Source organism: Triturus cristatus, chromosome 4_1 (assembly GCF_964204655.1).
Source record: "Triturus cristatus chromosome 4_1, aTriCri1.1, whole genome shotgun sequence".
NCBI lineage: Eukaryota > Metazoa > Chordata > Amphibia > Caudata > Salamandridae > Triturus > Triturus cristatus.
In genome coordinates, this window is record NC_140585.1 from 589,466,483 (window position 1) to 589,491,460 (window position 24,978).

At 43.3% G+C, this 24,978-nt stretch overlaps 1 protein-coding gene across 5 annotated transcripts in view; it reads left to right on the forward strand.

Moving 5' to 3' along the window:
- The window catches only part of DMTF1 (cyclin D binding myb like transcription factor 1), a 514,121-nt gene that overhangs the window by 187,033 nt on the left and 302,110 nt on the right, over positions 1 to 24,978 (forward strand). For 3 of the 5 annotated variants that reach the window (XM_085652911.1, XM_085652914.1, XM_085652912.1), the window contains exons 8-9: positions 9,254 to 9,286; positions 19,376 to 19,485. In XM_085652911.1, the coding sequence (XP_085509037.1) occupies positions 9,254 to 9,286; positions 19,376 to 19,485 (143 nt within the window). The remainder of the gene's footprint in view (positions 1 to 9,253; positions 9,287 to 19,375; positions 19,486 to 24,978) is intronic. The other 2 variants (XM_085652913.1, XM_085652915.1) reach the window with 1 other exon arrangement.

Here is a 24,978-nt window from a genome sequence, read left to right on the forward strand (position 1 = left end):
AAGTATTTTCAGTAAAATTATATGTTTTCCTTTCTTTGTATATCCTTCAGCCCTTCTGCATAAGGTGAGCCTTGTACTTTTGTGGTTGGGTGACAAAGTCTTGTGACACCCGTGTGACAAAAAAACTTTTTGTGGATGATCCCCATACAAAGTGTTTTACTTTTCTCCACCAAGATGGACGTTCTGCAAAGAAATATTCCATATATATTCATTTCAGTGCCAGAACACTTCAAGATAATGAGGGTTGGCTTATTTTGATTGACAAATCTACGCCTTGTGATGAACAATTCAAGGATTCTTCCCATGAGACCAGTCCGAAATCAAAGAAGCACAAATTGCATTTGAATACCACGAAGGAACCTGTGACGGTTTAGCCAACTTCAGGTCAGGCGCCCTCTCGTTCTGTCAGCAAGAACCAGATATTTTTAAGCAGAACATTAACCCTCCCTTGCAATTAAGATCAGAAAAACCAGTAGAGGATCAATTGGATCTACTCTGAAATCTCATAAATCTTCTTTGATTACAACATCTCCTGTTAGCATCCTGTGACGAGTAGGATGGTACTTACTCCATCACAACGACAAAGAGACCATCATTCCTGAAGGAGTCTTCATGAACACCTTCGTCAAGAATGACCAGCGATGTGCCAGCAATAAAAACACCATTGATGATGAGAAGATACCTGTTGATGAGGAGCAAGCCATTAATACCAACCAGCCTATTGACAATGGCAATACTATGTGCCAACTTTGCACCGTTGATGATGGCTGCAAAGACTGGGTCCTCGTCGATGTTGTCAACTTTAAGCCTGTTGCTACCAATAAGTCCATTGGTGTCTACAATTCCATTCCAGTCACTCATCTCACTGACCAATATTACATCTAAAGCTTCTTCTAGGTTATTTGAAAACGATGACTAAGCCCATGGTAATAGTTATAATGGGGCAGAGCAAGAAATAATGCAGATTTAATGACACCGTGACGGGAATCACTATGAAGATTTCTTGACACACTTTCCATGAGGGATACACAGTATATAGGTAGATGCTGTAAGTAGAAAACACACAGGCTGCCACAAATGGGAGATACATTTGAGGCAACTACAGCTGGTGTTTCAAAGACATTGAACTCCAAAGTTGGACCTTTTTGCAGTTAAGGAATAAAATGATCTGTGGGACATATTGGCACACAAACTGATAGATTTGAAGACATATTCCTGTCTCAAGAAAAAAGCGCAGATAGGTATTATCACAATTGTAGCGCTTTATATGAGCACCAGTTGCGTTGCAGACTAACTCATTTATTCTGCACGGGGAGATTACGTGGTTTCCCCAGAATCACAGGATGTTGAGTGACCCTGCCGAGACTCGAACCCGTTTTCCTTTCAAGTTCGACTGCTCTAGCAGTTGGGACACATCCTCTCCCCGGAGTGGAGAAGATTCTGCATCTGGCCGGACACACAGATACTAAATCCACTTCACATTTCCTATTAGCTGAATTAGCACCTTCATCTGGCAGCTCTATCCAGATATTATGATTACTATCTATTATTATTATTATTATTATTTCTGAGTTTGTAGAGCGCCTGGTTACACTTACCAGTGTGTCCCAGCGCTATAAAGGATTGCAGCAGCACCTACTCAGCAAAACCAAAAGGCAGATGGTTAGCCCTTGGGGAAGAGAAGCGTCTTCAGCTCCTTCCGAAAAATCAGTTCTGATGATTCTGCCCGTAGTCGGGGGGGGGGGGGGAGGGTGTTCCATCTACGGGCAGTTAAGGAGCGGAACGATCTCCCTCCCATCCTAGCCTTCTTTATTCTGGGGATCGAGAGGAGTCCAGCATCAAGGGAGCGCAACTGTCGAGCAGGAATATAAGGAAGGAGCAGGTTGCGCAAGAAGCCCGGGCATTTCCCCTGAACTATCCTGTGGGCAGTGCATAGGGCCTTGAAATCAACACGTTCCTTAATAGGAAGCCAGTGTAATTTCTCCAAGGCTTTTTTCGAAGGAGCTCTTCTTGGTAGCCGGAGTACCAAGCGAGCGGCGGCATTTTGGATAGTCTGGAGTCTTCGATGGCAGCTTGCATTTGCTCCCAGATAAAGGACATTCCCATAGTCCAACCTCGAGGTGACTAGGGCATGTACCAAGGTTTTCCTAGCAGATTCCGGGAGCAAATCGAGCGTCTTTCTCAATTTACGAAGGATAGCAAAGCAAGTGCCAGAGACACATCGGGAGTGGTAGTCAAAAGTCAGTTTTGAATCAATCCAAAAGCCTAAATTCTTCACCTGATCCCTTGGGATCGGCAGAGGTCCCAAGGCCTGCGGCCACCAGGCCGAGGTCCAAACTGAGGGAGATCTGCCGACGATAAGTACCTCTGTCTTGTCACCGTTTAGGCGGAGGCAATTGCTGGCCATCCAGACTGAAAGGTCTTGAAGACAGGATGTAAACTTTCTAGCAGCCTGCTCAGCTGGCTGGGTCAGAGCAACAACCAACTGAGTATCATCGGCATATGTTACTACCTCAACCCCATACTGTTCAGCAATGAGCGCCACAGGTGTAACATATAAGTTGAACAGGGTGGGGCTGAGGCTAGAACCTTGAGGGACTCCCTGCCTGAGATCAAAGACATCTGATCTGTTGCCTCCTTGCTCCACATAGAAGCTGCGGTCAGTCAGGAATGATTCTAGCCATAGCCACGCTTTTCCCGTCACTCCCCCTCTCTTCAGACACTGTAGCAAGGTGTGGTGCGCCACAGTGTCAAAGGCGACACTGAGATCGAGAAGTATCAGTGCTGCTACTTGCCCTTCATCCACATGTTTCCTCAGCGCCTCTGTGGAAAAAAGTAGGGCTGACTCCGTGGAGTGGTGAGCACGAAAGCCGGACTGGCTAGTGTGTAAGAGGCAAACAGTCTTTTTTTTTTTTCTTCAAGAATTCATCAAGAGATTATTCCGACTTTGCCCTCCACAGACCAAATAATCTCTTGTCTGGGATCTGAACACTATGAGAAATCCTTTTGGGTCTGTATGCAAGTCTTACCAATAATCTAGGGAAACTGCTTTCTACTGGCAATAGCCCCTTCCAGATAAGTAGTGAAAATTCAAGCCTTATCCATAAAATCGTAATTCATAAACTTCTCCAAAGGCAAGGTCACCTTAACTACCAGTCCACATGTCAACAACAGGGTTATCAATGGAATGCAAAAATTAATCTCAGCCACTGGTATTCACTTCAGGCTGCATTCCTGTCCATTGTTTTTTGCCACCATACCAATTTGATCTGATATGAGTTGCTCTTTGTTTTAATAAGATCGCACGAAAACCTTGTTGATGGTCTTGAGAAGAAGATTCAGTATGAGACATCCACAATATGCAGCCATAGGGTACCAGTCAGTAGAGAGAGAAAACACGACTGTGAGATGTCATAGATTTAAAAGCTGTGCATCTGAAGTGTGGACATGACATTTACGTTCAAAATAATCTTTGTTGCAACATCAGTAGGTGTGGGGAGATGCAAAAACCACATTGAATTGCAAAACACAGTTAAGGGCAAAGTCATGTGGTATCAAATTTGGGAGCAAAATCACTCCACATAGAGAGAAAATGCAATAGTAAAATGTCACGCAAGTTGTGCATCAGTTTGAAATCACATTTAGTTCACAGCACATTAATGTGCAATCTTAGTATAAGATGTGAAAAAACCAGGGAGCACAATTCACATTTAGTTGTAAAAGCGCGCAAAACAAATCCTGGTGCAAATTATGCAGCAATGGGGATATTGTGTTTTGGCGCTAAATCACATTCAAATAGAAATCAAGCCTTTGGGCCACCATCAGCAGGCATGTGGAACCATTTTGAGGAGAGCTGACATGTAGGAGTAAAGTCCCTTTTCTTACCAGACCTAATCGTTTTCTTTGGTAAAAAATTATGTAGCATAGTTTTTAGGTCTCGCTGAGCCCAGCGCATGCGCTGGCTCGGAGAGCCACTTTGTATTTGGGATTTTTAAAGTGCTGCCTTTGGCCTAAAGCTTGAGTGCACGCGAGCGTGCACGCGCGCAGCCGCCAATCACTGCTGCGAGCGCACCACTTGCGTGCTTGCCACACAGCGCATCCTGTCCTAGCGATCACGATCACTTTCGCTTTGATCGCGATCGCTATTACTTTCGCTTTCACGGCCACGCGGCCGTTACTTTTACGGCCGCGCAGCCAATGCTTGTTATTTATGGATGTGTGTGCACGTGTATCATGCAATGTATATATACTGCTTAGCATTTTCTCATACAAACTATATATGATTCTATTTGTTGCTTCCGTACTAAGGTGATGGGTTTAAATTCAAAGTACATTCATCGTAATGAGTGCTACTTCTTTGCGGGGTTTATTTGACTTCAACTTGAAAGTTGCTTATTCCGCGGCGGATGTATCTACCAAATTACCAGCTGATTGCTTTCAGCATCTCTCTACCAGCCTGGAATATTTAATGGGACGAAGGGTTCAATCAATGCGGCAGAAGAGAGCTAGTTCCATGCATTAATTTTACCTCACGTTGAAAGGCTGCACAACGGGTCAGGGCTGCGTGACCTCTCGCTCCCTCCCCCACAAAAGCACAAAACACCCAGAAGAGTTGGAGGAGCACCGGGTGACTTCAAATTGGAGGCTTAAGAGAAAAGGATCCGCTTCTGTTTACCAAAGATAAATGGTGTTGTGCTGAAAAGACATGAGCTGTTTCGATGCTTCAGTTTTTTGTCCTGAAAACGCCATGGAAATTATGTTTCCTCACACTCTGAGGAACATTCTAGAAACCATATCCACATACGGCCTTCGCTCCTGACAAAATTTAGTTGCCACTCACTTTCATCTTCGCATGTTAAAGATGTCAACCAATGTCACTTTCTTCACAACACCACAGCTAATTTTCGACTAAATCTTAAATTGGCAAAATGTATTTAATACAGACTTTAGTTTAGGGAAAATCCGCTTCCAAAACTGGAGAATGACGCCCCAGCTGAAAAACAGAGTTTTCCTGAACTTGGAGCGGTTTGTATTGGAAGTCAATGCACAACTTATCTGCAAGGAAGCTCGCGTGTCTACTAATAATTGTGATATACGTCAGCCCATAAAAGTACTGCAGCACGTGGTATGTACAACCTGCTGCACTTTCTCACTCGAATATCTCAATAAACTTGAAAAATCCAACGTCAGAGAGGGAGATAATTAAGCAAGCTTCGGAAGGGTTGACTCCCACAGGTTGATAGTTCCACTTGGCTGTTCGGTTTGAATTCTGTAGTTTTACATCAAGATTCATTAAGAAAAGACGAAAGCAGAAAGAAGATAAACGAAATCAGCGTGCAGCTTTGAATTGTTGGAGTAACAACTTGTAAGCATCAATATCTGAATTCATAAATTAAAGAGGTGCTTTTCTTTTAGGAGCCGTGCCAGAAAAGAAACTGTAGTATTTTCTACCAGGGATCCTGGAAAGAAAAAAGAAAAAAAAGAGAGGGAACGCAGTAGTCTGATTTTTGATGAATAACCTGCTGTCCTCCGAGTTCTCACATTGTGCGGGCTGGAGATTCACAGCGGATTCCTCATATTCATACATCACACCAAGATGAAAACAATCTAACGAGAAATGTCCTTTTCTAGGAAATGAATAAAGATATGTGAAGCCTGACAGTCTGTCCCCTCCTCCTGCTAATTAGCAAGCTTCTCTTGTCAAGGCCAATTTCGACTGCAAATTATAACACGCACTAAATGTTTGAAACTTTGTGGTTGCTGTTCCTTTGAATTAAAGCCTATCGGCTTGTTTTAACCTATTTCTAAAGGGAATGGCACCGTATTTAAAGGATGGATTGAAAGTTTACGCCCACGCATACAAAAAAGGGACACGTTTCAGTGACAAAATACAATGAATGCTTAAAGGAAAGAATGAGATTTAAATTATAAATTGTGGCTACCGTTGACAGGCTTCCAAAAATGTCCAACTGTGTGGCATTTGGTGATGTAATGACCTGAAAGTCAAGTCTTGTGCCCACCCGCTTAGGACATCTACATCCTATTTACATCCTTTGGTTTCTCTGTTCCCCTCATCTCCTCTGTTCGCCGCTGCTGCTCAAATTTGCAATTAAAGATCCTCCCTGGAGTCTCATCCTCAGAATGATGTTTTTCGAAAAGGGTTTGAAAGCATAAATCTTGAATAACCCAATGCGCTTAGAAACAAATGAAAACAATGGGTGTGCAGAACAAACAAAAAAACTAAAACCCCAAAATACACCAAAGATGCATAACATTTCAAATGAATGAAATCAGCATTCATGCGAACTACCAAAGAACCTGCAATGCACATATTGACACTACTTATCATTACCACAAGTGGAAAGCAGGTTGATTATTTAAAATGCCTTGAGCAACACTATCCCGTGTCCACATTTGGAAATATGATTTGTAGTAAAGAATGTTTTACTTTAGCATTGTTTACCAGAACAGAAAGCCACCATGATGTACTGAAGTGGACTATGTCTTTGGTTACACTGAGACACCTACTTCGCTTTGGCTTTTAGAGGTGGGATCCTTCTCTCAAATTTTCCCCAAAAGACACAGATGCAATAAGAGTTGCAATGACAACAAATCATGAGTTACAACATAACTGGGAGTCTTTGGTATGTAAATTATAAAAAGCAGACCTTGCACATTCTCACCAAAAAAAAGAGGACCAGGTAGCTATAAACACAGCGCTCCCCCACGGATAGCAGGAGGTTGTGTCATACTTCAGTTGGTGGATTACCACCCTTAAATGAGGCTCTCAATCTGCGAGTGGGTTAAACATTGGTGAAACTACTTGCTTCACGAGACCGTAAACTAGTTGCAAAACCTCTAAGTGAAGCGTGGTGTATACCATAGTTCTACACATTTTAACACTAGATCTACTCCGCATGAGGTATTAAGAAACCACTAGGGGTTGATTGCAAGTAATAATTTTTCCTGTTGTTGGGGTTGATTCAAAACACTGTGGTATTCAAAGTATGTTAAAGTGTAGTCATTTTAGGAAAAATTTAAGGTAATGTTGTTGACAACTCATTGTGCCTGTCATGGCAAACATATGCTTTTTTCTTGGTAGTCCTGAAGACAATGCCTTCCATACTCAACAAGCATTGGCATAGCCAATAGGTCTCGCTTTTGGGACCTTATAAGTATTTAGTTATGCAGCACAATATTCTTGGTGCAACAATATCAACCGTTGCGTGGCTAAACACTTATAAGGTCCCTAAGGCGAGACCTATTGGCTATGCCAATGCTTTATTCCATTTTCTCAAACAATTGTAAACCACCTCCAGACAACGGCCACACTGTTGACTTTGTTGGGTTTTTCCATGAACACTGTATAGTCACACCTGACTCCTTCACTATGACCTCCCTTTATTGGAGCTAATCTGGTCACGGTGCTGTTCAGAGCCTTCTCTCTGCCTCTACATTCGGGCTATGATCCCGATGTTTCAGCCCTTGACCTGAATACTGGTGAGAGCGATATGTGGCTTCTTGGTCTCCTGCATCCTGCTTGCGGATCACACCAGGTGTCACATGCAGTGGGATCGGAAGTCTCCGTGGGCTCGGCACCAAGGGAACCTTTCAGATTCCATCTGTGTTTCGGAGGAGACTGCAAAAGATCTGCAGTTTTGGCTGTTAGACTGCTTTGGACCTGTGGCAGATCTCTCTTCCCACCCCACCCAGTATTAATTGTTGTTACGGATACCTTGTTGCTGTATTGCGGAGGACATCTAGTAGAGGTGGAGATCAGAGGATGGTGGACTCCAGCATGAACCCATGTTCACACCGTCGATTCGCTTGACTCTGAAAGGGTTGCTCCCATCCGTCAAGGGGGAACGAATGCAGTTATTCATGGACAACACCACGGCTATATGGTACTGCAGCATATGGCGTAGTGGGGTTGTAGGTGCTGTACCATGAGACTGCGCCTCTGGAAGTGGTTGATTCATCTGGGCATCTCCCTGATCATGCAGCACCTGGCAGGATCTCTAAATGCCAGGAAGGAAAAACTCAGCTGACCTTGCCTAGCGATCGTAAATGGCAGCTGGGCACAGATGTGACACAGGTTGTCTTTCAGCAGTGGAGGAACCCTGGCTCAATTTGTTCTCCATAGTTGAGAACTTGGTGTTCAAACGTTTGCATGTTGGAGTTGCCAAGGTATTTCTCATTTTGAGACCTCTTCACTTAAATTGGAACTTTGAACTCCTGTATGCCTTCCTGTCTCTGCCTCTCCTACCTAAGGTTCTGAAGAAGATCAGAAATGACTGGGTCCAAGTCATCTTGGTGGCTCCGAACTGGGCAAGCAGAGTGTGGTATCCAGAATTACTGGCCATGAGCATTTTTACTCTGATCCGGCTGCCCCTTCGAGCCTACACAGCTTATACTTCATTGCTTGGAGATTGAGCAGCAACAGTTGATGGATTTCGGTCTTCCTCCTAAAGTAGTTTTGTGTTCATCTTGGCAGCCAGGTGTCCCTCCACCAAAATCGCTTTTGTGGGTCCCTGGGAGAAGTTTGTTTTCCCCAGAACATGCAGCTTCTACAGGCACAGTTATCCGAATTGCTGTTATTCTTTAGCCCAGTGGGGCCTTACTGTGGCAATAATTATGGGTTATTTATAACCCTTTTCAGCATTCTTGTGACTACCTGATCAGCCATCTCTCTTTAGAGCACCTTCCACATGAGGTGTTTGTCACGCGGTGCAGCAGTTAACAAAAATTCTAATTTCTCTATGGGAGCTTGTGCTGCGGCCGGTGTCTGACCACAGCACAAGCTGCCATGGAGAAATGGGAGCTTTGCGACCGTACCATGTGCAGTCTCATCATAATTGTGGAGTTGGGACCGCCAACCTATGGTTGGTCGGTTCTGCATCCGCGGCAATGTCGGTCGGAGGCAACTCCGACCGACTTTTTAATCGGGCCCTAAATGTATTGCTTCATCCTGATGATGGCTTCTTTGTAAATATGGATCATTCCTGAACCCACTACCCTCTACCCTCCCAATGGTATATGAATGTTGGCCTCTTATAAATGTGAAACTTGTTTATAATGGTGTAATTCATGAAATAAGTTTTTCTTAATTTTGTGGATCATGGTGCCATGGTCTCAAGTAAGTAATAAGTGTAACTTTGTAAATGACTCTCCAAAGCCCTATTTAAATTCTTTTTTTTAAAGTTTATCCCTATGCCGTTTTGATGTTTTTTTTGTGTGCTTCATTATTAAACAGATACACGCCTGAAGAAATTCTAAGGCTCAGAGAGTAAGTTCCTAAATTACCAATTGTTCCTCGTAATATTGAATGCTTACTGTTCCATTTTATTTGCTATTGTTTTATAGATGACATGTAATTGTTTAATCGAATAGCTTATGTAAATGCTCCTTGAACAGCTAAAGCCCTGTCACCTTATAAAAACGTGTGAAACCAGGGAGGGAGAGAGACTAATCATAATTAGGGCTCCCGGTTTTATGGTATTTATTTTTTTAAGATATCCGTCTGTATTCATCCATATTAATTTTTTTGCCATTTCATCTATATTTATGCATATTTATGTTGTGTTTAGTGTATAAATGAAGTTGTAAAACTGTACATATCCAAATTTATTTAACTGATAGACGTACTCATACTTTGATGTTTGTTTCGATTTAGCTATTTAAGCTGCCAAATAATACGTAACAATAAATCCACTAAATATTATCATTATATGCCATTATTTATAGGAATTGCATCATGTTTTTTAATTTCCCATGCTGTCTATGTGCTCAGCTATTAGGCTACAATTCATGAAGACAACACGGAGAGTCACTTAAAAGAAGCACAATTTTCTGTATCTATCCACTTTTAAAAATAAATGCTGTCAGAAAACACATTGTTTTCTGTCTGTTTCTATATGTAAAAATCCGTAAAAACGGAAAACCGGGAGCCTTGATCATACTTCCAAGGTGTATATTCTTTGTACTCAGCATGAAAGCACTGTATTCTGCTAAAGTCAACTGTCCCACCCATGCTTGGGGGATTGAGGACTTTATACAAAATATTTATATAGAACAGCTTTACTTTAGAAAAGCTAATGTGTAAAAAGATACAAAACCGTTTAAGTGAGTGAAAGTTGCTCCTGTGTGTTTTTTTTCCTGATTCCTGGCAGCGTAATCTTGGAGCACTGACATCTCCCTTTATGCTTTTCCCCTTTATATAACTTTCTTGGGCTTGTTTGATTTATTTGAAGTCTTTGTAAACTAGCAGTGTTTATTTTCTGTTTTGTGTCATAATTTATTTTCTCCACAAAATGGAAGCACTTTTTGTCATGTGTCACTCTTGTGGAAGAAAGAAGGCCCAGGCTGACCCACATGCAGACTGTATTGTATGTTTTCCTGAGTCCCATCACCCAGAAGACTGCACACAATGCAAAAAGATGTATAGGAGGACATTGGAAAACAAGGGAGAAAGTTTGCCCCCATGACTGTCGGGAGGAACATCAAAGATGTCTGTAGTCTACTTCAGGAAGATTTGGGGGGCATGCGGAGGGTATTTACCTCTACCAATGGAACTTACCCTGTTTCTACGGCCTTTGCAAAGGTAGATCTGAAAAGAGACCCAGAGGTGAGAAAATTAGATGTTTTTGGTCACTGTCGAGATCTATGATGTTCAAGACTAGCACGGTGAATACTTGCGTCATCAAATGCAAAGTTGCCATCAAAACACTGCTTAATGTTGAAGCATGGGCAAGGATTAATGTTGAGCATCACTTGATGTTGAAGGATAAACCGTCGAACTTCTCTAACTTGCATACCCAGTATGCCAATAAATGCAGAGTGAAGAAGAATGCAAAATGTATTTGATTCATTGTCTTAGAGACCCGACTCTGACTAGATTAGTCTAAGCTGTGGTCAGTAATACTTTCCCTTTGCCTTCCCAGAAGTCTACACAACGTAGCCCTCAAGTTTCTGCAGCTCCATGCACCACCTCTGGTTCCTACAACTAGAACACAGTCTGTTACTCTACCATCCCTACCTGTGGCATTTCCAAAGTGACAGATGAATGTTGAATATTGTGCAAAATTAGTAAATTATGAGGGTCACATTCTCTTCAACCATTCCACTCATGAAATTGTGCCATTTTTCTCTAGACACACTTCAGCAGAAAGTGGACATCATTCTATAAAAGTATGCTGTTGAACGGGCTCTTCATTTCCAACAAAAGAACCAGAATTAATTCTTGTTTCTTTCCGGTTCGAAGAAGGTACACAGGACTCATCCCCAATTTGACATTAGCAAACAAATAGATTAAGAGGGATAAATTCGGAATGCTTGCTCTTAATCATATCTACTCTCAAGTACTTAAAAGGGATTGGATGTGTTCTATAAACCTTCTAGACACATCTTCATATTTTAGTATGTGTAAACTTCTTATGCACAATCTTTTTGCAGACAGGACAAGAAGTCTCCTCCATGTACGAATAACTTTCAGCAAAGGCAGTGGCCTTTTATAGCCTGGGCAGGAAAATTTCTATAAGTATTTCCTCCGATACCCCGAATCCCATTAGTTATCAACAAAGTCACATACTCCGTATTGCGTATGATCCTTATTGCACGATAGTGGCCATGCCAATGGTGGTTCAGAGATCTTCACCTGTTAGAATGAACACACAGAAGGTTTACGTGCAGACTGGATATTCTCCACAAGTTAAAGTACCAGATCCTGCACTCCAGCCTTCCATCCTTCAGTTTGGCTACTGAACTCATACAACAGGGTCACCTCAACCTTCCTTGGTACTCTATAGACCTTCTACAATGGATCCTTTGGGATTCAGTTGGAAGAGATTCTGCTTGTTCAAGTATTGGAACTTTCATAGATTCCCATGCTTGAATCATTCCCCGTCGTCGAGATGGGAGTCCCCGGTGTATATATAAAAATAGCAATACAAACCATTACGAAACTAGGCCTAGGCCCATTCTAGTTTTGTAACATATCCACATCTTTTTGTAAAAGAGACCAAATAAAATCAACAACCAATCAGATCAGCCTCGCCCTCCAGAACCTTCTTGAGAGAACCTCAGACCCTCAGATTTTCTACCGTACGTTGTGCTAGGGAGTCTCCACTGAGCACTGCTCAGTTTTTTCCTTTTTAGGTCTCGCCTGACCCAGCGCATGCGCTGGTCTGGCGAGACTTATTGAGAGGGCTCCAAAAAGTGCTACCAGGCCAGCCTAGAGCTACAGTGCATGTGCGCGGGCGCGCGCCGCACTTTACCGAGATTACTTTCACTTTCACGGCCGCTCGGCATTGCCAATAGGTCTTGCTTTTGGGACCTTATAAGTATTTAGTTATGCAACTGTTGCATAGCTAAACACTTATAAGGTCCCAAAGGCGAGACCTATTGGCTATGCCAATGCTTGTTACCTTTATTTCTAGAGTTTTAACTGCATTTCTTCAACTTTTTTCTTCATCTTCGAGTCAACATGTCTGAGAAGGAGAAAAAAAGCCTTTTTTGAGCTTGTGCCACCTGCTCTAAAAAGCGGCTTTATGTGGATGACCCTCACAAGGACTGCATCTATCGCCTATATCCAGATCACAAGGCCAAAGATTGCAAGATATGCCGTACTTTTTCAACCAAGACATTGAGAGACCGTGAGGGACGTCTCCTGACCTGGCTCCAAAAGCTAAAGTCCAGGAGGGAGCCTCTTTCCAGTGATGACAGTGATGAGGCCTCATTAGCTTAGTCTTCTAGGAGATCTCTAAAAAGGGTAAGATCTGGCCCTTCTTCTGAAGACCGTCCTGAAGAGTCCAAGCGAATCTCCTCATCAAGGTGTAAAGGAGAGGGAAGGACTTTCTATAGGAGGGACTGCAGTGAGGAAATAGTTCTCTTCCTCCATCTTCTCCTCCTGACAGAAAAAAGGTCTTCAAAAAGCCCTCTTCTGTTCCTTCTGAGGGAAAACAGGCTAAGAAAATTCCTCCGTCGACGATGCTGCCGACGACATCGTCATTGTCTTCGTCGACGCGCAGCGAGAAGGTAAAGTCTCCTCAGTCTTCTGTGACTCCGACTGGATCGTCAACAAGAGTTTCCTTGCCTTCACCGACGGTGCAGCTTTCATCGTTGACGGCGGTGAAGACTGGTGCAGGCTCATCAGTGACGGCGAAGATCTCGTCGACCGTGTCATTGACGACGAGGATGACGATGGCCGAGCTGACGACGGCTTCGACGGTACTGACGACAGTATCGACGATGGTGCCGATGATGACGACATCTACATCGTCAACGACACCGTCGATGACCTTGTCGACGGCAGAAGAATTTCTGCAGTAATCATCAGGAAACATCACATTACTCCTGAGATAACTTCCCCCGGCAAAGTGACACCTCTACTACCTCCTCACCTACTAAAGGAGGAGGAGGAAGAGGAGGAGGAGGAGGAGGAGGAAGGTCCATATGGGTATGCACATAGCCCTCCTGAACTGCACGTTAATTGCCAAGACCTGGATTCGGAAGATGGGTATGGTGATGAGCAGGAGTATGATCCTCCCCACGACTATCATGGAGGTTATCAGGAGGCGATGGTCTGTATGCCATCCTCCTTGATTTCAGACTTACAGTTCATGCTCTCTGAATATAAAAAGAGATTTCCAATGCCTTCTCCGGCGCAGGAGCATGTTTCAGTTCCCGGTGTTCCACCTGTAGGACCTTCTACTCCTCGGCTGCCACCACCACCACAGCAATTAATAGTTGATCCACCACCGACAGCTCCACTTATCCAGGATGATACCTCAGATGACGACCAGGGAGATACAGATCTCCTGGATCCGGACAGGTAATGGGATGATTGCATTATTCCTACTCCTGCTTCCCCTTCTCCGGTGCCAGTGGATTCCCCACCTGGGGACATAGGTGGTTTCCATAATTTGGTAGAGAGGGCAGCTAAAAGATTCGATCTGCCTATGCCATCGGTGCAATCGGAGCGCTTCTTAAACAATATTAAGGAGCCTTTTAAGAAGTCTGTGAGGACAATTCCTATTGTTGGTCATGCTTGGGAAGAGGGGCTCAAGGTTATGAAGACCCCAGCTACAGTGGTTCCGGTGCGTCCTCGTTTAGATAAAAAATATAAGGCCCCGGAAGACAGCCCTGCTTGCCTGGTGAGCCAACCGAAACAGGACTCAGTGCTATCTCAGGCAGCGCAGAGGAAGTCTAAAAATCCAGCGGCTCCTCTAACAACACCTCCAGATAAAGAAGGCAGAGGCTTTGACAATGCTGGCAAAAGGTTTTCATCGATGTCCAGCCTGCTCGTCAAGGCGGCTAACGCATTAGCTATCTTCGGGCGCTACGACCGCCAAATGTGGTGTGACCTCTCTCCCTACTTGGACCAACTGCCGGAAGACAGCAAGGCCGAGGTCAAAAATATTCTCCAGGAAGGAGAGAGGGCCTCTTCGGAGGTGATTGACTGCGCAATGTAAATTGCAACAACTGTGTTCCGTTCCCTGGCTGGAGCAGCAGTCCTTAGACGCCAGGGATGGCTTTGAGCGACCTCGTTCAAACCGGAGGTTCAAAAAAGATTTTAGACCTTCCCTTTGATGGAGAAGCGCTCTTCCGTAAGCACATAGACGCTGCGCTCCAGGACATAAAAAAAGACACGGAGACTGCGCTCGTTAGGGATGCTTTAGTATCGCAAGGTCCCCTTTCGTGGTGCAAGAGGCAGAGGTTTTCCCTCATACAGAGGAGGTTACCAGCAATATTGGTACTCCTCGTATACGCCTGCCTCGCAAGCTTACCGCCCACAGTATAACCAGTGGCAAATTCAGTCCTCATCGTATTCAAGACAAGCGAACCGAGGAAGAGCAGGACGCCAGGGGAAGGAGTCCTCTAGGTGCCAATAGCGGCTGGCTGACTCTGTCTACTGTTCCTCCCCCTCATGTAACACCTGTGGGAGGCAGGATATCACAATACTTCCAAGATTGGCCACTAATAACATCGGATCGTTGGGTTCTCAATATCCTCCAATTCGGCCACACGGAGTTTGTACATCCTCCTCCAACCAAGCCCCCTCGCGCCACCGCAACAAAACTTCGTCTCTTGCGCTTAGAGGTCCAACAAATGCTGCAGAAAGGGGCGATAGAACTGGTCCCCATCTTACAAAAAGGAGAAGGGTTCTACTCCTGGTTCTTTCCAATTCGAAAGACTGTAGAGAAGTGGTGCCCTATTCTAGATCTTAGGGAGCTCAACACCTATCTCATCAAACAGTCGTTCCGAATGGTCTCCTTGCAGGGCATACTTCATCTTTTAAATTCAGAAGATTTCATGGCCACTTTAGACCTAGAGGATGCATATTTTCATGTTCCCATCCATCCATCCCACAGAAAGTTCCTTCGCTTCGCAGTAGCCAAGAGCCACTTTCAATTCAGGGTCCTCCCCTTCGGCCTCAAATCGGCACCAAGAGTCTTTACAAAGATACTGGCTCCAGTGGCAGCTTTTCTAAGGAAACAGCAGCACCAGATTTTCCCTTACCTGGACGATTGGTTGCTAAAGGCTCCTACCAAGACGGCAGCCAAGAGGTCAGTAGCAGCTTGTACAAAGCTGTTCAAAAGTGGGTCTTACCCTCAATGCAGAAAAATAAAATGTGTGCCCTTCCAAAAGCGCCAAATTCCTGAGAGCCATGTTGGATACGTCCCTGGACAAGGCTTTTCCAACGGTGGAAAGACGAGCAAAACTGATGTCGATGGCCCATCTACTTCAAAAAAGGTCACTTTCAGTTTGCGTCTACAAGTCCCTTCTAGGATCCATTTCGTCCTGCATTCCTCCAATTCCTCACTGCAGGTTACGAATGCGCCCTCTTCAAGAACAGCTGGACTTGCAGTGGCGGCAAGTGGAAGGATCTTTCGAAGACCTGATCAGTCACTGCGCCAATGAAGGAAGCCGCCTCATGGTTGACTCGCGAGGAGAACATTTCCCAAGGTCTCTCCTTCATGTTCACCCCAGCTCCTCAATTTATAACAGATGCATCTCTGGAGGGCTGGGGAGTGGTCTTGCAGGACCTCCAGATAAGTGGTCGGTGGCTTCACCACCATTGTCTGTTACGCATCAGTATGATAGAACTCAGAGCAATTTGCCTAGCCTTACAGGCTTTCCTCCCAAGGATAAGAAATTTGTCAGTTTTAATAAGGACAGACAATACTACGGCCAAGCAGGGCGGCACAAGATCTCGCCTGCTGTCTGCGGAAGATCAAGCTGTCTGGAAATGGGCGATCCTGCAGGGAGTCTCGCTAAAAGCGAGCATCTCCCAGGGACTCAACGAGACAGCAGACACACTAAGCAGACAGAAGTCAGTCAGCCACGAATGGGAGCTGGACCAGCAGACTCTATAGAGGAGAGTTTTCGTCTAATGGGCAGACCGGCCATAGATCTTTTTGCTACACCGGCGAACAAGAAATGCCGGTTCTACGCAAGCTGGCATCACCATCAGAGATCCTTGGGTAATGCATTTTCGATGGCATGGTCAGATGCCTTTGTTTACGCTTTTGCTCCCATTCCTCTGATCCCCAGACTTCTCAAGAAACTAAAGACGGAGCCATGCAAAATGATTCTAATAGCACCATCTTGGCCTCACCAGTACTGGTTCACGGAGCTTCTTTTCCTATCCCTGGAGCATTCTGGGCCATTGAAACCGATTCTGACACTGCTGACAATGTCCCGGGGCCAAGTATTGCATCCGAATCCCCGATCCCTGCAATTATCGGCGTGGCTCCTAAGCACAGAGAGTTTCTCGACTTAAGGCTCTCTGCGGAAAGTAGAGACATTCTCTCTCAGGCTCACGCTCAAAGTACAAACAAAACCTACAGGATGAAGTGGAAGAGGTCTTGCCTCTGATGCCGGGACTCGGGAGTTCATCCTTTCTCTTCCTCGGCGCATGAAATCCTTCCTTACATTCTTTCCTTGGCAAAAGCGGGCCTGGCTCATTCATCAATTAAAGTTCATCTCGCGGCCATATCTGGCTTCAGAAGGACATCCTCAGGTCCTTCACTCTGGTCGGCAAGGATTATTAAACAGTTTATGAAAGGTCTATTTCAAGCCTCCCCTCCAGTGAAGCCTCCTCCACCACTGTGGCACCTTAATTTGGTCTTGGCTCAGCTCATGAAGCATCCCTTCGAGCCTATACATAAAGCGGACTTGAAATTTCTCTCCTGGGAGGTGGCCCTTCTTCTAGCCTTGACTTCAGCTAGAAGGGTCAGCGAGTTACAGGCATTCACCATTCAGGAACCTTTCCTTCAGTTTAAGAATGAAACGGTTATACTCCGTACGAACCCCAAGTTCATCCCAAAGGTACCTTTGGATTTTCATTTAAATGAACTAGTGATACTTAAGACTTTTTTCCCTCAGCCTGAGAGGTCACTTCATTCATTTGACATTCAGCGTTGCCTGAAGTTCTATCTTCAGAGAACTAAGGCTCTTAGAAAGTCACCTCAACTCTTCGTGTCTTACAGTTCACCCCCCCCTCCCCCGGAAGGTATTTCCCCTTTCCAAACAGGGGATTGCACGTTGGATTTCAAGTTCTATCAAGATTGTCATCAAGCAGCGGGTAAGCCCCTTCAGGGGAGAGTCCGTGCTCACTCCACGAGGGCGATCTCGTCTTCCACAGCCCTCTTTTTAGGGAGTGCCTATCTGGGAGCAGCAACCTGGAAGAGCATTCCTAGCTTCACAAGACATTACTGCTTGGATTCTTTGACACGCAGCGACACTGCAGTGGGCCATGCAGTCCTGAGGAACCTCGTTCAATAAGCCATGAGCTTTCCCTCTCATCCATCCTTCCTTTTCCTTTATAAGTTCTTCGCACATTCTTTGATAGATTTCATTGTGGGTAATTATTTCTAAATACATACAAGAATATTCTATTTACATTTGAATTTTGATATCTTTTGCTTCACTGCCTTTTTTTTTCTTTTTAAAGAAAGAAACAGTACTGTCTAAACTGTGATATGTGCTAACATGTCTTTCCTTAATCTCATTGATGCATTATTGATATCTGTTTAACTTGATGCAGACAAAAAATGTGCACATTACTGCTAGCTACTCTGATTCAATTATGGGAATCTATGATTCAATTATGGGAATCTATGAAAGTTCCAATACTGGAGTAAGAAAATAAGTTACTTACCTGTAACTTTAGTTCTCTGGTATTGGAAACTTTTATAGATTAACATGCGACCCACCTTCCCCCCCTGGGAAAGCTCGACCTTCTGCATTTTTGGTTACACTGTGGCACTATGGCTATGAAAATCTGAGGGTCTGAGGTTCTCTCGGAAGGTTCTGGAGGGTGAGGCTGATCTGATTGGTTGTTGATATTATTTGGTCTCTTTTACAAAAAGAGGTGGATCTGTTACAAAACTAGAATGGGCCTAGGCCTAGTTTCTGATTTGTAATGGTTTGTATTGCTATTTTTATAACTACCGGGGACTCCCATCTCCAGGACGGGGAATGATTCAAGCATATGAATCTATGAAAGTTTCCAATACTGGAGAACTAAAGTTACAGGTAAGTAACTTGTTTTCTTCTGGTGTATGGAGAAGAAGGTTGATGTTTTAGATGTTGGTTAAATAGCTGTTTATAAAATTCAGTATCCCATATCGATTTCCTTGTCATAATCTTTACATTCTAACTGTATTCCCATTGTTGCCTGCTGCTTGGAGGGTGATATTGTGTCTCTATACCTCACATTCATTAGTGGTTTTGCCATTTCCTCTACTTCCTTCTCCTTTCTATAGTGTCAGTATCCCATAGTACTGCATCATAGATTGCTGTCTCCTCCCCTGTCACAATATTATTTGTTCCTATAAAAATAAGCATGACCACGGAGGAAGGAAGGAGTCCTTATCAAATTTTAATGTAACAAAACATTATGGCGAGCTATTTTTGCTCTCTGCCTGTTTCTTTTAACTATGCAACAATTATGAGCCAGGATTAAGACTAAGGAATGGGTGATTTTATTTGTTTAGTTTTCATGCAGACTTTTTAAATCTGTGCACTCTATTTTGTTAATGTTTGTATTTTTTGTGGAATGAGAATCTTTATGGAGACCATCATAGTTCAAGTAATTAAGGACTAACCACCCATTTTAAATGGAGATGGAAAGCTGACCTATCATAAGTACATATAGAAATGTTGATCAGCAAATAAAATGCATAAATCTAAATGACAAACTATTGTTTGTGACCGTTCTATTCTTTTTTTTTTTTTATTCTTTTTTATTATTATATTTATATATGATAGTGTTGCTTTTTGAGAAATGCTTTACTTTGGTACATGACAACTTGGTTACCTCTAAAGCTGCCATACTACATACATAAAATCCTAAGCAACTCTTTACTTCTAGGCTTCGCATTAAGCACGGAAATGACTGGGCCACTATAGGAGCTGCTTTGGGCAGAAGTGCATGTTCTGTAAAGGATCGGTGCAGGCTGATGAAAGAAACCTGCAATAGAGGTATTGTACATAATATAACCATGGTGGTATTGTAAGATGTTATTCACTATATTAGGATCCCTCAGATTACACAGTGAGTGATGTTAGATTAGCATTTGAACATGGTTTGAATTAGTGTGTCAGCATGTAAGTTCTATATGCCCCCCATCAGTCCAATACTTCTATTGTAACAAATCATTTCTGAATCTGAGCACTGAACATTCATCATGCTCAGGAGTCGTCTGTGACATTTCTGTACATTCCTATTCTTTGAGTGCTTCTCATCATATTCTTGAATAAAAATGTGTTTTTAACATGAAAGTACTGTTTTGTGCTTTGTTGCGTGCTTTCCAAGGGTCTAAAACACTTTGGGCCAGATGTACAATTGTACTGGTTGTAAAACGTGGTTGCAAATTGTGCACACACTTTTTGTCAACAGTATTTGATTTTGTGAACCGGTGTATTCACCAATAGGGTGCAAAAATAAGAAATCGGTTGTGGTAGAAGAACAACCTGCCTAATTGATATTCAGTAGGAAGGAAGCAAATTGTGACTCCGAGGATTGGCTACCTTCACAGGGATAGTGGCTTGCAAGGGACAGCAGACCTCTATCCCTGTTTAAGTATTTTCTAATTGAAAACACAAATCAATTTTGAGAAACTTCGGTGATACCCAGGGGCCAAGGATACATACCTTCATTACTTCCCCTTTATATTATATGCTCTATATCAATCACTGCAAAAAACATGTTTTGTAAACACTGGAAAGCACGGTTTTTGTTGGCTGGGCAGCTGAATAAACACGGATATGCACTGATTTCAAAACCTTTGAAAGCACTAAGAAAATACTGCTGGATTCCAAAATAAAAACAATGAAACAAGACGCAAATAGCCAGGCCACAGAGAAAAATCCAACTAGGAGCCCTGTTCATATAATTACTTTAAAATCTAGGACTCCATGCACTTAGTGGTTGTTTTCAGAAAGATAAGCAAATAGTGCATACTCACAGCTAAAGAAAAAGGTTGGCAGTGTTGGAGTACACTTTTGCGTCTCCTCAAAAATGTAATTATAACATTGAAAGAAGGTGCAAAAGTGGTCATCTCCCTCACATAAGGTTATTGCTAATTCAAACATCTTAATGGAAAGCCGCACAAAGGAAGAAACTGCAACAACCAGAATTTCTGGAAAAGAATCAAATGGAGCTTTAAGGGTATCAGTCAAGGTAATTTATGTAGGAGGAAATCTGCTGCTTCAAGCAACTATGAATTTAATATAATAAGAACTTTCGAGGAGAACTATACCCAGTTGTTTTACCACACTGATGCAAGACAGGATCCTTAAAATCTGGCCATAGCCCTATGCCAATCATCAAAATTGCTGGTGTTTGAAACTACTGAGTGCCAAGAGTTATCCTAATTAAACAATTATGTAATAATTTAGATGATGAGACTCAGTTGTGGAGGGTAAACATATTAAGGAAATACTATTAAAAAACATGATCAGGGAGGCTAAAAAGTGTCAGAAAGATTAATACATGGATTGAGCTCTTTGATGCTTGCAGAAATAAAAATCATAAACATTTGTCTGATAATAGAATGGAAAAAGGTCCATCTCAGCTGAGTGGTAACAATGTACCTTGTGACACATGGGTAAGCCTACATTAGCTGGCTATATGAGGACTCTGTCTACTCCACAACAGAGTTTCTCATAGATCCCATTTTACTTCCTTGTCCCTATGGATTGTATTACAAAACAGATAAAGGCACTTCTAAAGAAAAGTAGAACTGATAGTGCCTCTGGCCCAAAGGCTTAACACCTTTCTATATAAACAGGATGCACAGGTATTGGTGGCAAGCTTTCGCTGCCTTTTCTCATATTGTTTATGTTCGATGTCCATCTCAGCCGGTTGTTCTGGTTCTATTTTGCTACTTGTAGTATAAAAAGGCCAATCCTCAATCCCAAGCAACTGCAGGCTAATATGTTTGCTGGATGTGGTGTCTAAATTGTTTGCTAACCTGGTGATGCAGGGCATAGAAGCTTTTAAGCCTACATTAGCTGGCTATATGAGGACTCTGTCTACTCCACAACAGAGTTTCTCATAGATCCCATTTTACTTCCTTGTCCCTATGGATTGTATTACAAAACAGATAAAGGCACTTCTAAAGAAAAGTAGAACTGATAGTGCCTCTGGCCCAAAGGCTTAACACCTTTCTATATAAACAGGATGCACAGGTATTGGTGGCAAGCTTTCGCTGCCTTTTCTCATATTGTTTATGTTCGATGTCCATCTCAGCCGGTTGTTCTGGTTCTATTTTGCTACTTGTAGTATAAAAAGGCCAATCCTCAATCCCAAGCAACTGCAGGCTAATATGTTTGCTGGATGTGGTGTCTAAATTGTTTGCTAACCTGTTGATGCAGGGCATAGAAGCTTGGGCTTGGAGCCTTAATTTTATCCAATTTTTTCAGTCAGGCTTTTAGGCCACTGCAGGCACCAACAATATTCTTGTTGTCCTATCTCTGAATATACAGCAGTTAATACATAAGAAAAAGGCCCTTGAACACCTTCTTTGTAGACTTCAGCACTGCTTTTGACCACGTTAATAGAAATAATCTCTGGAAAAAGTAGATAGCTGTCATGCTGCCAGACCTCCTACGAGCAATCCATTTGCTATTTTCAGACACCCGAGTGAAACCAGACCACTTCTGCCACAATTTAAATACACAGAGTCCTCAAGCAAGGCTGTGTTCTTGCACTGTTACTTTTTAATTTATACGTCACTGTTTTGAGTATTCAATTCGATGTTGCCTACTGTCATTCATCCAGAGTTGGTCACCAGCAGATCACACATATATATATACTGCTACTGCCTGAAAACACTGCTCATTGTTTCAAATTACACTTATAAATTGAGATATGCTCATGGATGTTCTCTCAAATTTATGTATGATTTTCCTGAACTCTCGTTTAATAACTTAAAGTACCAAAGGACTGCGGGAATCTAATTTCCAATTTGTCTCATTCCATGAGTACGCTCAATAAAATCGAGAAACAATTAGTTTGAGGCATGTGAGTTGTAGATCACATGCTTTGCATACTCGTGCCATCTAGTGTTGGGTCCGGATGTTTGCAAGTTGTTTTTGTTTGAAGAAGTATTTCCAGTCACATGGTAGGTGACTCCTCCTTTCGGGGATAGTGAGCATGGACATCGACTCCATTGCAAGATTGTTTTTTTCCGCCATCGGGTTCGGACGGGTATTGTCGCGCTACACTTCGAAATCTATCCATGGGTTCCCCCTCGGTGCATACTTCTCTCTACCTCAACGGTATTGTTCTCGAATGCGCTTTTCTCTCCGCGATTCGAATTAAAACTCAGGACCTTGACATTTCGGTCAGAAAATCTGCTGGCGGCCCTCTGGCCCATCCGCGTCCGTTTGGCTTGTTGTTGATGGAACAGGCCCCATTTAAATTCGGTCCTCTGTGCCACGTGAAATATCCACGCACAGACTCATCAGGTGTGTAATTTTGTGTTTGTCCCCCGAGCACAAAAAGCAAGACTACGACGCATGCCATTCCTTCAGATCAAAGAAAACTCTCTGTGATCGTCGGGCTCGACGTCGAGAGATGCAGTGTCAGCGGTTTGATATCACACCAGATCTGTTCGGTGACGACTCCCAATAAAGACACTCCTATTAGATTGGATCCAAAACAGAAAAAAACTGTATAGTCATCCAGATACAGGACACAATGCTAAGCCACCATCTAAGCACAAGCTTCCTGATGATGATGATCCACATATAATTCCTTTGAGAAAGAAAAGAGTAGGCACCAGCCCCTTTCACACTTTTCCACCTCCTCCTCCTCCCTCTTCACCACAGCATGATCCATTAAACATTACACCCAGTCAGTCTTCTCCACCTCAACTTGACACTGGTGACACTGACGAGGATGAGGCACTACTTCCAGATCCTTGGAAGGATTACACCACTGATCCGCCACAGAATACAGACCCAGATCTTTATGCTGCCAGGCCATCTCCACCTGATGACAATCTTTCATACCAACTGCCTATTGCCAGGGCAGCAGAAAACCATGGGCTGGAGATACATAAAGAGGCTTTAGAGGAAAATGTTCTCTTCGACACATTAGGATCACACAAATCTAATCAAACGCTCCCTATGTTCAAGGGTATGTTGAGGCACACAGACGATATTTTTAAAGACCCCATCCGTGCTAGAATTCTTACTCCTAGAGTAGGCAAAAAATATAAATCTTCCCCCACAGATCCCATTTTTATTAAGGGTTAGTTACCTCTCGACTCTTTAGTGGCGGCAATTGCCAGAAAGGGAGCTAATTCTCAAGCATCTGGGGATGCTTCTCCCCAGATAAAGAATCAAAGCTGATTGATGCCTCAGGCAGGCATGTAGCGGCGCAAGCAGCTAATCAATGGCATATTGCTAATATGCAAGGCCTGCTGGCAAGGTATGATAGAGCCCACTGGGACGAAATGGAACAATTACTGCAGTTTCTCCAAGATGAACATAGGGCAAAGGCTCAGGACTTAGTCCAAGAAGGGAAATTAATTTCCGATTCTTTTATCAGATGCGCTCTAGATGCAGCTGACATTGCAGCTAGAGAAGTGAATACCAACATCTTACTAAGACGTCCTGCTTGGCTACGGCTTTCAGGATTCAAGCGTGAAGTCCAACACTCCATACTGAACATACATTTTGACAAAAAACACCTTTTTGGTCCCAAAGTCAATTTAGCACTGAAAAAAATGAAAAATTATACCAATGCTGCAAAATCGATGGGAGCGATTCAATCTCCCTAAAACAGATGTTTCTTTCGGCTCTCTTTTTATAGAGGAGGGTCCAAGTCTACAGGCACAGACCAGAACACTTCATGTAAAGGAAACTCCCAAACCTCCTTTACAAAAGGGGTTTTCAGAGGGGGTTATAGGAGAAATAGTCCATGGGGCAGAGGTAAAAAACCACACCCCCTTCCTCAAGCAAGCAGTGACTTCCCAACACTTCCCGCCGACTATTCCACACCTGTCGGCAGAAGACTTCAAAACTTTCTTCCCATTGGAAATCAATTACAACCAACAAATGGGTGCTTGGAATAATCCAACATGGTTATTGCCTGGAACTTAACAACAATCCTCCAAATATTCCTCCTCGACCATACAAAATGTCACCAGACCGCCAGCACTTGCTTTAACAAGAAGTGACGTCGCTATTACTCAAAGGGCCTATAGAACCAATCCCACTCCAATATCACGGGTCAGGGGTTTATTCCCTCTACTTTCTGATCCCAAAAAAGGACGGATCTTTGAGACCTATTTTAGATCACAGAGAGTTAAACAAATACATATTGTCAGAGCATTTTCACATGGTCACTCTTCAACAAGTACTTCCCTTGTTACAGCAGGGCGACTTTGTCTACGCTAGATCTAAAGGACGCCTACTTTCATATTCCAATTCACCCCCTCATCGCAAATACCTCCGATTTGT